This window comes from Salvelinus alpinus, chromosome 37, assembly GCF_045679555.1.
Source record: "Salvelinus alpinus chromosome 37, SLU_Salpinus.1, whole genome shotgun sequence".
Taxonomy (NCBI): domain Eukaryota; kingdom Metazoa; phylum Chordata; class Actinopteri; order Salmoniformes; family Salmonidae; genus Salvelinus; species Salvelinus alpinus.
In genome coordinates this window covers 10,017,208-10,030,020 of record NC_092122.1, presented here as the reverse complement: position 1 = coordinate 10,030,020, position 12,813 = coordinate 10,017,208, and the positions used below count along the sequence as shown (strand labels likewise).

Genomic DNA, 12,813 nt, shown 5'->3' with positions numbered 1-12,813 from the left:
CACAAGCCTACCAGACAAGCTAAATGCCTTCTATGCTTGCATCGAGACAAGCAACACTGAACCATGCATGAGAGCACCAGCCGTTCCGGATGACTGAGATCACGCTCTCCGTGGTCGACGTGAGTAAGACATTTAAATGGGTTAACATTCACAAGGCGGCAGGGCCAGAATAATTACTAGGACGCATTCTCATAGCATGCACTGACCAGCTGGCAAATGTCCTCACATTTTTGCTGCTCCCCCCATGGACCTTCTACCCACCTGCTGCTCCCCCCATGGACCTTCTACCCACCTGCTGCTCCCCCCATAGACCTTCTACCCACCTGCTGCTCCCCCCCATGGACCTTCTACCCCCTGCTGCTCCCCCTATGGACCTTCTACCCACCTGCTGCTCCCCCCATGGACCTTCTACCCCCTGCTGCTCCCCCCATGGACCTTCTACCCCCTGCTGCTCCCCCTATGGACCTTCTACCCACCTGCTGCTCCCCCCATGGACCTTCTACCCACCTGCTGCTCTCCCCATGGACCTTCTACCCACCTGCTGCTCCCCCCATGGACCTTCTACCCACCTGCTGCTCCCCCTATGGATATTCTACCCCCCTTCAGACATTTATCATTGTTACAGTTGTAAATATGTATATTATTATTTCATTCATTTCCCTTTTTGACCTGCACTGCGTATGGCCCTTTATTATCTGTCACTTTATTACTACACTGAACAAAAATAAACGCAACATGCAACAATTTCAACAATTTTACTGAGTTACAGTTCATACAAGGAAATCAGTCAATTGAAATAAATTCATTAGGCCCTAATCTATGGATTTCACATGACCAGGCAGGGCCGCAGACCACCCACTTGGGAGTCTGCGGTTGTAAGGCCGGTTGAACGTACTGCGAAATTCTCTAAAACAACGTTGGAAGCAGCTTATGGTAGAGAAATGGACATAAAATTCTGGCCACAGCTCTGGAGATTCTTGCAGTCAGGGTGCCAATTTCACACTCCCTCAAAACTTAAGACATCTGTGGCAATGTATTGTGTGACAAAACTGCACATTTTAGAGTGGCCTTTTACTGTCTCCAGCACAAGGTGCACCGGTGTAACGATCGTGCTGTTTATTCAACTTCATGATGTCACACCTGTCAGGTGGATGGATTATCTTGGCAAAGGAGAAATGCTCACTAACAGTAAACAAGTTTGTGCACAATATTTTAGAGAAATAAGCTTTTTGTGCGTATGGAGAATTTCTGGGATCTTTAATTTCAGCTCATGAAACATTGAACCAACACTTTACATGTTGCATTTATAATTTTGTTCTGTATAGTTATAAACTCAGCAAAAAAGAAACGTCCCTTTTTCAGGATCCTGTCTTTCAAAGTTAACTAGTAAAAATCCAAATAACTTCACAGATCTTCATTGTAAAGGGTTTAAACACTGTTTCCCATGCTTGTTCAATGACCCATAAACAATTAATGAATATGCAACTGTGGAACGGTCGTTAAGACATTAACAGCTTACAGACGGTAGGCAATTAGGGTCACAGTTATGAAAACTTAGGACACTAAAGATGCCTTTCTACTGACTGAAAAACACCAAAAGAAAGATGCCTAGGGTCCCTGCTCATCTGTGTGAACGTGCCTTATCCATGCTGCAAGAAGGCATGAGGACTGCAGCAATAAATTGCAATGTCCGTACTGTGAGACGCTTAAGACAGCGCTACAGGACGGACAGCTGATCGTCCTCGCAGTGGCAGATCACGTGTAACACCTGCACAGGATTGGTACATCCTAACATTACACCTGTGGGACAGGTACAGGATGGCAACAACAACTGCCCGAGTTACACCAGGAACGCACAATCCCTCCATCAGTGCTCAGACAGTTTTCTGAAAATAAACGTAGTTGACAGTGAGGAAGTTTCTTTTTTTGCTGAGTTAATGCATATATCTGCATTGTTGAGTAGAACTAAGCATTTCATTATTAGTCATTGGGCCGTGACAGTCTTGGAATTTGAGGTTAAGGTAATTGTCCAGGCCAATGTACAGTCGTGGCCAAAAGTTGAGAATGACACAAATATTAATTTTCACAAATATTAATTTTCACAAAGTCTGCTGCCTCAGTTTGTATGACGGCAATTTGCATATACAGTGATCCCTCGCCACTTCGCGGTTCACTTATCGCGGATTCGCTATTTCGCGGATTTTCATAATGCATTTTTTTTTTTTTTTTGGTGCATTGTGCTCTGCATTCTGATTCGCTAAAAACTCACTCCCGCTTCTTGTATCAAAACATGCTACGAATTGTGCTATCATTTTGTCGTCTCGTGCAGTTATGTGTACGTACATAAAACAGCTTGGCAAATTTACATTAAGTTGGCCAAATTATCTTGTAATTTCGAACATCTCCTAAACCCATAATGTCGACGAAACGGCCTACACGTGAGTCACTGTATTTGTATACATGTAATAGTTGCTAATTGTAAAAAAAAAAAAAGTTTTCTATTTCGCGGATTTCACTTATCGCGGGTCATTTTCGGAACGTAACCCCCGCGATAAACGAGGGATTACTGTACTCCAGAATGTTATGAAGAGTGATCAGATGAATTGCAATTAATTGCAAAGTCCCTCTTTGCCATGCCCATGAACTGAATCCCCCAAAACATTTCCACTGCATTTCAGCCCTGCCACAAAAGGGCCAGCTGACATCATGTCAGTGATTCTCTCGTTAACAGAGGTGTGAGTGTTGACGAGGACAAGGCTGGAGATCACTCTGTCAAGCTGATTGAGTTCGAATAACAGACTGGAAGCTTCAAAAGGTGGGTGGTGCTTGGAATCATTATTCTTCCTCTGTCAGCCATGGTTACCTGCAAGGAAACACGTGCCGTCATCATTGCTTTGCACAAAAAGGGCTTCACAGGCAAGGATATTGCTGCCAGTAAGATTGCACCTAAATCAACCATTTATCGAATCATCAAGAACTTCAAGGAGAGCGGTTCAATTGTTGTGAAGAAGGCTTCAGGGCGCCCAAGAAAGTCCAGCAAGTGCCAGGACCGTCTCCTAAAGTTAATTCAGCTGCGGGATCGGGGCACCACCAGTACAGAGCTTGCTCAGGAATGGCAGCAGGCAGGTTTGAGTGCATCTGCACGCACAGTGAGGCGAAGACTTTTGGAGGAAGGCCTGGTGTCAAGAAGGGCAGGAAAGAAGCCACTTCTCTCCAGGAAAAACATCAGGGACAGACTGATATTCTGCAAAAGGTACAGGGATTGGACTGCTGAGGACTGGGGTAAAGTCATTTTCTCTGATGAATCCCCTTTCCGATTGTTTGGTGCATCTGGAAAAAAGCTTGTCCGGAGAAGACAAGGTGGCGCTACCATCAGTCCTGTGTCATGCCAACAGTAAAGCATCCTGAGACCATTCATGTGTGGGGTTGCTTCTCAGCCAAGGGAGTGGGCTCACTCACAATTTTGCCTAAGAACACAGCCATGAATAAAGAATGGTACCAACACATCCTCCGAGAGCAACTTCTCCCAACCATCCAGGAACAGTTTGGTGACGAACAATGCCTTGTCCAGCATGATGGAGCGCCTTGCCATAAGGGAATAGTGATAACTAAGTTGCTCGGGTAACAAAACATCAATATTTTGGGTCCATGGCCAGGAAACTCCCCAGACCTTAATCCCATTGAGAACTTGTGGGCAATCCTCAAGAGGCAGGTGGTCAAACAAAAACCTACAAATTCTGACAAACGCCAAGCATTGATTATGCAAGAATGGGCTGCCATCAGTCAGGATGTGGCCCAGAAGTTAATTGACAGCATGCCAGGGTGGATTGCAGAGGTCTTGAAAAAGAAGGGTTAACACTGCAAATATTGACTCTTTGCATCAACTTCATGTAATTGTCAATAAAAGCCGTTGACAGTTATGAAATGCTTGTAGTTATACTTCGGTATTCCATAGTAACATCTGACAAAAATATCTAAAGACACTGAGGCAGCAGACTTTGTGAAAATTTATATTTGTGTCATTCTCAAAACTTTTGGCCACGACTGTACATCGTCATAACAGTTCATGAGGGGGGTTTCAAAAAAGGGAGATCACAATTCTGTTTGCACACTTGTTTACATGGATATGTGTCTTAATAAAACCTATTGAAACAAGCCATTACACTTCGTTATTATCATTCATGTTATTACGTATAAATATTAATCAACAAATTAAGAAATGCCAGGTTGGAGAGGATGTCGCATTTACCGTGTCAACTTTTCTGCAAATCCTTTTTTTTTTTTTTTATATATATATTTTTTTTATAAACAGTCCTATTTCATTCAAACCAAGTCTGATGGATTCTCTCCCACTTCTGCAGAACTATTAGCATAATGTCACAAACCCTGATCCTGTGGTCATTCGAAGGCCGTGGCATTGGCATATGTTCTTCAAAGAGGACGCCGTAATGAGAGAAATAATATAGCCTAAGCTACTGAAAATCTGATTTTTACAAGATTAAAATCATGACAGGAGCATTTGATTGTTATTTACATTTTTAAATGTAACTTTTATTTAAACTAGGTAAGTCAATTAATAAATTCTTATTTACATTGACGGACTACACCGGCCAAATCCAGACGACACTGGGACAAGTGTTTGCCGCCTATGGGACACCCAATCACGGCCGATTGTGATAAAACCTGGAATCGAACCAGGGTGTCTGTAGTGTCGTCTCTAGCACTGAGATGCAGTGCCTTAGACCGCTGTGCCACTCTATAGGCCTATATTAATAAAGAGATGGAGTCCAGACAGGCCTATATGTCCATTCAGAAAGTAGCCTATAGGAGTCAGTGAACTCACATGCACATCCCTGTAAAAGCACCCGTCAATAAAAGACAACAGCATATGCCAGACAAGAGCAAATATTACTAATTTCCTTAAAACGTGTTAAAAAAATTGAATAAAACTACAGTAGGCCTGCCTTAGGCTTTCTGAAAGTAGGCTATAAGATAATGGATTGACAAGGAAAATATGAAGGGGACGAGCTATGCTATTGTATGAAGTGGAAATTGACCATCATTAAAATACAAACAAATCAACGACCATAGCCTATTTATCAGCGACAATGATTATCAAGGGGGAGAGTGTTTGGAAAGATTTTTCAAATACTGTGAGGAACTATTAAAAATGTGAATGTATGTAAAAAAAGAAAAAAAAGACTGAGAAGCTCAATTTATTAGTGGCAGTGACTTAAAAGCTCTCCACTTTGATTTTATCCGCTATTGAACACAGTATATTCAGTCTTAAATTTGATCGATTATTTACGTTTTAGTTGGATTAGGAAAGTTGTTTGAAATGTTTGGACAAAGTTTACAGGTAACTTATTAGATAATTTGTAGTCATGTTGGGCGAGTTGGAATCTGAGTTTTTATGAATCAAACGCGCCAAATAAATGGATATTTTGGGGATATAAAGAAGCAAATATCAAACAAAAAGGACCATTTGTGTTGTTTCTGGGACATTGGAGTGCCAACAGAAGATCTTCAAAGGTAAGGCATGAATTATATCGTTATTTCTGACTTTCGTGCCGCACCTCCCTAGCTGAACATTTTTTGTCATGCATTTGTATGATGGTGCGCTATCCAGATAATCGCATGGTTTGCTTTCGCCGTAAAGTCTTTTTGAAATCTGACATGGTGGATGAATTAACAAGAAGTTAAGCTTTATTTTTATGTATTACACTTGTGATTTCATGAAAGTTAAATATTTATAGTATTTTGTATAATAATTATAGTAATTTGGCGCTCTGCCATTTCACCGGATGTTGTCAAATCGATCCCGCTAAAGGGATTTGATCCCTAAGAAGTTATTAATTAACAACATGGGCATCCATAAAAGTGCATTGGGGGCCGACACTGTATAGCCTAGGCTACTATTCTACTTTGTGGAGATAGGAGGGTGGCAATTCATCCAGGACCGGGCCTGATCAGCGTTGATTAGTCTATAAATTAAGAAAAGATTCCGTATCAAATTATACCATGCCAGGTTGGAGAGAATTGGCACATGGTCCATTTGACACAACATTAGCGCATTATAGGCCTCAGATCCAGAACAACCTTGACTGAGACAAATCCAACCTTTTTTTTAAAAGAACACCAATTTATTTATTTACTAGCAAGCAATGAAAATGTGCATTGGATAAAATAAATATTAATGTACTGAAATACCATAGCCTATAGAGCTCTACACCCCCCTGCGCATCTAACAGATTAGCTGCTGGAACATCAAAGGACCGTTGGAAAGAGGAGGAGATGTAGAACGTTTAATAGACTAATTTAGCTAAACAATTTATTATAATCATTAGTGAAAACTCCTGCTATTAGGTCAAATGTATCTACATGGAAATAACATTAGTTTTTTTTGTTCATCCTAAAATGAATGTAGGTCTATTTAAACGGTTCTGACGGTTATTTTATTCAATTATCGTCACAGCCCTAGTTAGTCTACACCAGTTTACAAAGCATTTGAAGGATAAAATGTGATTAGGAGCAACATTCAATTTCAAAGCTATTTTCTATAGTTTCTCAGAATACAACGGATTTCTATGTTTTTAAGAGTTAGAATTTTGGATGGATGCCATGTTGACGCCAAACTAGAATGGTATTGTTATGGAATGTATGTGCAAAGAAGGAAAGACACATTTTTGTGTACTATGCAGACATATTGCAGTTATTGTTCAGATATATTTTCGGGAAATAGGCATAAAACTGCAAACCAATGTTAGAACCATAGAATTATGGGAATTAAGGGTCTTTCCACCCACGCACTATGCCTTTGAAACTCCCTGACAATCTCAGGACTGGTCAACATGTTGGGGAATTTAAAGCAGGCCTTTAAGACTAATCTCTATGGGCTGGCTTACCCTTCCTCCTATCTAATTATTGCTTTCATGATATGGTTATATTTTATTTTAACATTTCTGTTCTTTATATTATCAAGTTTATTTATTTTATACAAGAATAATCTAAAAGTGTATAGTAAAAAGTGCTTTACAAAAGATAATACATTATTAATATTGTTAAATTCTTTATAGTAATTATATTTCTATGGTTACTAGTGCTTGACTTGGGCAGAAGCTCACCAGAACGGAATTCTGGAACCTCAAATGTTCTACTGCTGGAGTTCCTGCACGTCTTATAGAATATTAGCATAAAAGTATTGCAGAGTTCACCTAAACATAAACAGTACCTGCACTCAAAAATAAGTACCAGCACCCATCAGTCCAAGCCCAGCACTGGTTTGAACTATGTTGGTTGGTTCTAGCTACCTATTCTATTTCTATGGTATTTTGTCTGTACTAATAAATGGCCATTGAAAATCTAGCCTAACGTTAGTTTGACGTCAAACATCTGGCAACAGTCTCACCTGTTGGACTTTGCCCAGGTACGTTGGGTTGCTCCAAGTTCTGGAGTAGCTCGTCTCTCACCCAAGGAAACTCTTCCTCCAGGGAATTCAGAAATGTACCAAACGCCAGCGGACCTCGGGTGGGAAGGATATCCAGCAGTCTCAACGTCTTCTTCTTGTTGCCTATTTGGGACTGAATCTCGTCCACCTGGCTCTCTGTTAAAATGTTCTCCTGGTACAGGAATTGAACTATGGTGTCATCAATTAAAATTTGATTGGACAGGTCCAGCCGGTGTTTCCTGAGTATTTCTTTGTGCCTCGGGTCCATAGTTGTCATGAAATAACTAGCTAGTCGTACATAATGTCTACAAACATATATTTCGTCAAATGAACCCACCATAGCCAATATTTATTGGCAAACATTAGCTAGCTACATCAGCTAGCCAGCTAGATCGCCTACATGCGACGTTGGTTTGCTGCTAACGTTAACTGCAGCATATACGCAAAGATTTCTTGTTTTTGTTGTCACAACGTGAACAAAAACTAACCTTATTACATGATTAATTTCATGTCAACTGTCATTCCTCTTGTTTTACAATAACTTTCGGCACGCTCATCTGCTTAGTTCCTCTTCTTTGGGATTGGGTTGGCGGATCACACCCAACTTTTACGGCGCATACAGCGCCACTTATTGTTCTGGAGTGTGAGGACAGTCACAGCCTAACTACATAAAATTTGCTTCATTAGTCCTGTTCCTTTAAGAAAGTAACATAGAACCCTAGACACCACTTTCCTCCCCCCACTACACCACTCATACCCCAACCCCGTCCAGCCTCTCTAACCATTTCACACAATCTCTCCCTATCTACGTCATACAATTCACAAAATATCAACACATGCTCCACTGTTTGCTCCACTAAACACTCACACAGGCCTGTTCCATGTCACCCTATCATCCACAACGTGGCATTCAAACCTGTGTGCCCAGACGGTAGTCTACTCCACACATCATCCTCTCACCTAAATCCTCTCTCTCCACCTCTTCCTTTACTGACCCATGCACAAGATAAAATTGCCTCCCATTACCCACTAGCATCCCGCTACATTTGCCAAAAATCAAGCCCTTTTGCCCGGATCAAGGATTTAACTTCCCTGCAGCCCAGCGGGACCTGAATATCTACCCCCGCTCTCCTCACAGCACTCTTAGCCACCACATCGACCATCTCATTTACCCACCACACCCACATTGGCGGTAACCCAGCAAAAGCTTACCACCACTCCCATCGTCTGCAATCCTATTAACAGCACCATCATCTCCACAAACAAGTCTCCCCTATCTGACCTGCCCGTCTTCACACCACTCAACACTGCAGCCGAATCAGAGCAGATCACCTCTCTGAGTGGTTTCATCTCCTCCGCCCATCTCAAACCTAGAATCATGGCCATCAACTCGGCCGCATACACTGACACATAGTCAGTTAACTGCTTACATACTCCAACATTGAAACCTGGGATATACACCCCAGCCCCCACCCTACCACTGACTGGATCCTTTGAACCATCTGTATCTATCCTTATTAAAAACAAATAATACCGATTATCTATATATCTCTCCACACACCAAATAACATCCCCACCCCATTCTCTCCTGCCCTCAATCATATCCACATCTAAACTTGGTTTCGGAAACAGCCACGGAGGAACGTTCTCCAATGCAATTGCCGGCCCGTTTACTTCCTCATCAGGGGCACAGCTATGTAATGTCTGACTAAACTTGAGCCAAGTGGTCTTTCCTCTCTGATGGCTCTTCCCAATAATATTCTGTCTGTGGCATAATTAACATGTCTCATGTTTGTCTTGCAAACAATGCATTTACTAAATGTCCATTTTTTTCCTTTACTTCTGAAAAACAACATTGCTACTGGATCTATTTGATAGGAAATAGATTCTACAAAAAAACCTACAATTATTTTTTGCTTTTATGGCTGCCTTTAAACAGGCAGCCCAATTCGAGTCTTTTGCCCAATTATGAGCAAATAATCAGAACTGGGCTGCCTGTGTAAATAAACAGCTTTAGACTGATTTCTGTGTCAACAATAAAACAAAACCGTTTTCATTCTTATTAAACTAAAATCACTGTAAGTTGTGCTTGAAAGGTATAAGGTGAGGGAGCCGAAGCCTTGAGTATAAATCCCTGATGGGATCCCATGTGACATCAGTTAATGAGTTAAACCCATGTTGACAGGCAGGTCTCTATGTCATCATTGTCATGTTAATCTGACCTGCCATTTTCAGTTACATCTGAAACCTCATGTCCCATCCGTGTGGCAATGTGCAGTGCCAGTGCAAAGCATTTTAACTCTCAGAACAGTGTCCAGTCTAAAACCTATATGGCTGCAGAGCCAAGCCAACATAATTACATGAGAATGCAAACAGAGACAAAGGAACATTTCTGCATCTCTGGTGCTTAACGGTGTTTATAATACTACAATAATAGAGATGAACTGCACAATTAATATAAAACTTTCAAATGTGTCTAGCTGCACCCAGTTCTGCATTACTGAACCATGTCCAGATATAAGATCAGCTCTGAAACTCATGTCCCAACTGATCTGTTGAGGCTGTTACCAGGCTTCATATTTGCATGGTAGACTTGGATATGAATGACAAGAACAAGTATGCTGTATTTGCCTTTTAAATATCCCAGTAATAATAACGGATACCAGAACAGGTTGGACTGGTGATTGATAACAGAAAGCAACTGACAGGTTTACAGTGAGAAAAAAAAGCCCTAGTGACCCGGTGAGAGCTTTGTAGTCAACGACAGGCATCAGCTCTAGTAGGTCTACTTACTCTCCCTTCAGGGAGTGTCAGATAGCTTCCCTACAGCTCAGCAGGGGAAACCCTGGCCATAACCCATGGTCGATATGACAATTGACAACCTTGTTCCAAGTATTCTTCATATTCAACCAATCATCAACGGTCTTACCTTTGAGTCCTGATTGACACAGTAGCTCTTCCGTTTCAGCCATTACAACAAGACTTTGTTGAAGTCTGCAGCTGTCTCGGATTATGAAAGCAGGAAGCAATGTGGAGGGAAATTGACCATTTCTGTAAAACAAACCTGTTATATAACCTGTTCCTCTGTCATGTAATGAAGCAAGTGTTATGCCTCTTAGTGATGTATTATAAAAGTAGTTGACAGTAGATGTGCTTTGCAGGTGACTTGAAGTATATAACATGAAGAGACAAAGCACACACATTATCAAGATGTAATTGGTTAGTAATCAGTTATGAATGCAACACATATTGACACATTCCAAAGCTGCCTCTCCAATAGCTCTACTTGGCCCTTACCAAGGTTTGTTCTTGGACCCGGTGGATTTCTCAGGAAAATGATTTCTGCTACTGTCTGCACAGAAAATCAGTCCATATTGAGTGTTCAGGTAGTGTTACCAAACAGGCAGGTTTTCCAGCCTGCTAAATTTAAACCTTTCTCCCCGCTTACTGGGGATAATGGTGTTTGGACTGAGGAAGGTGATAACCTGCAGGTACAGCAGAACACATCCCTACACTACCGGCCTTTCCATCATGCGACCACTACAGAATGAACAGTCCCTATAGAAAGTGTAAGCATGGGCACGGGGATTTAAGTCTCATTCTGCACCACAAGCAGAATACGATCTAATACCCAGCCTGATCTCATCAAACCAGCGCTAGCTAGGACGGCCCAGAGCCAAGCAGGCTGCAGCCCCTGTGCCCCACACACAGTGTGTTCTTCAAGAGGGTAAGCCACTGTACTGTGAGCACGGATGTATCCAACATGCACTACATAAAGCTGAACAATGCTGCAGGTGGAAATTTAACATATAGCCTACCGAAGCGCTCAGTTCTTTGATTAATTGGAAATTGCGTCAATTCAGTCTGCTCCAATCTGCACCTTTGAACAGCATTTTGCATCTGCTGCTAAGGGGCATATTATTTCAGGACAACTCAACATTACAGAACATTCATTTACAGAAATATTTTCTGCAGATCAGACATGATTGATGATTCTCTGTCTTGCATCAAATTCTATCCGCTCCATTTCTATCTGCCCCAGCCAAGTCTAAACGGCGCATCCTGCTGTAGAAGCCGCAGGAATGCAACCAACTAACCCACAGAGACCAGCGCTGTGTGTGCCGGCTTGTTGCGAGCCAAGCCAGGTCTCAGTAGCAGGAATCGATTGTTTTAGTGGCCGGTGGGCAGGTTCTATTATGTTTAATTTCAAACAAAAACAATAGACTGGGGCCTCATCCCTATGCCCCCTCAAAGTCAACCCAACCTCTTGCCCCAGAGCCTACAGCTAAATTTAAACTAAAAATAACCTTCACACAGAGATAGGAAGTCTTAAGTTTTATTTTTCTGGTTTCCTCACAGAGAAAACATTACCCTTGTGTTTAAGCACCATATGAAAACAGTAAATGTCATGATCATGTATCAAGTAGAGGTCGACCGATTAATCGGAATGGCCGATTAATTAGGGCCCATTTCAAGTTTTCATAACAATCGGAAATCTGTATTTTTGGACACCTTTATTTAACTAGGGAAATTGTGTTACTTCTCTTGCAAGTCAGAGTATATGCAGCAGTTTGGGCCGCCTGGCTCGTTGCGAACTGTGTGAAGACTATTTCTTCCTAACAAAGACAGCCAACTTCGCCAAACGGGGGATGATTTAACAAAAGCCCATTTGCGAAAAAAGCACAATCGTTGCACGACTGTACCTAACCATAAACATCAATGCTTTTCTTAAAATCAATACACAGAAGTATATATTTTTAAACCTGCATATTAAGCTAAAAGTAATCCAGATTAGCAGGCAATATTAACCAGGTGAAATTGTGTCACTTCTCTTGCGTTCATTGCACGCAGAGTCAGGGTATATGCAACAGTTTGGGCCGCCTGGCTCGTTGCGAACTAATTTGTCAGAATTTTACGTAATTATGACATAACATTGAAGGTTGTACAATGTAACAGCAATATTTAGACTAAGTGATGCCACCCATTAGATAAAATACGGAACGGTTCCGTATTTCACTGAAAGAATAAACGTTTTGTTTTCGAGATGATAGTTTCCGGATTCGACCATATTAATGACCAAAGGCTCGTATTTCTGTGTGTTATGTTATAATTAAGTCTGATTGATATTTGATAGAGCAGTCTGACTGCAGCAGGCTCGTACGCATGAATTCAAACAGCACTTTCGTGCGTTTTGCCAGCAGCTCTTCGCAATGCTTCAACTATTGAGCTGTTTTTGACTTCAAGCCTATCAACTCCCGAGATTAGGCTGGTGTAACTGATGTGAAATGGTTAGCTAGTTAGCGGGGTGTGCGCTAATAGCGTTTCAAATCGGTGACGTCACTCGCTCTGAGACTTGGGAGTAGTTG

At 41.6% G+C, this 12,813-nt stretch overlaps 1 protein-coding gene across 2 annotated transcripts in view; it reads right to left on the bottom strand.

Moving 5' to 3' along the window:
- LOC139565971 (death domain-containing protein CRADD-like) overlaps positions 1-8,054 on the bottom strand; it is a 35,370-nt gene extending 27,316 nt beyond the window's left edge. The window contains exon 1 of one of the 2 annotated variants that reach the window (XM_071386710.1): positions 7,409-8,054. In XM_071386710.1, coding sequence (XP_071242811.1) covers positions 7,409-7,787 — 379 coding nt within the window. In that variant the 5' untranslated portion in view covers positions 7,788-8,054. The remainder of the gene's footprint in view (positions 1-7,408) is intronic. The other variant, XM_071386709.1, reaches the window with a different exon arrangement.
- Positions 8,055-12,813: the final 4,759 nt, after the last annotated feature.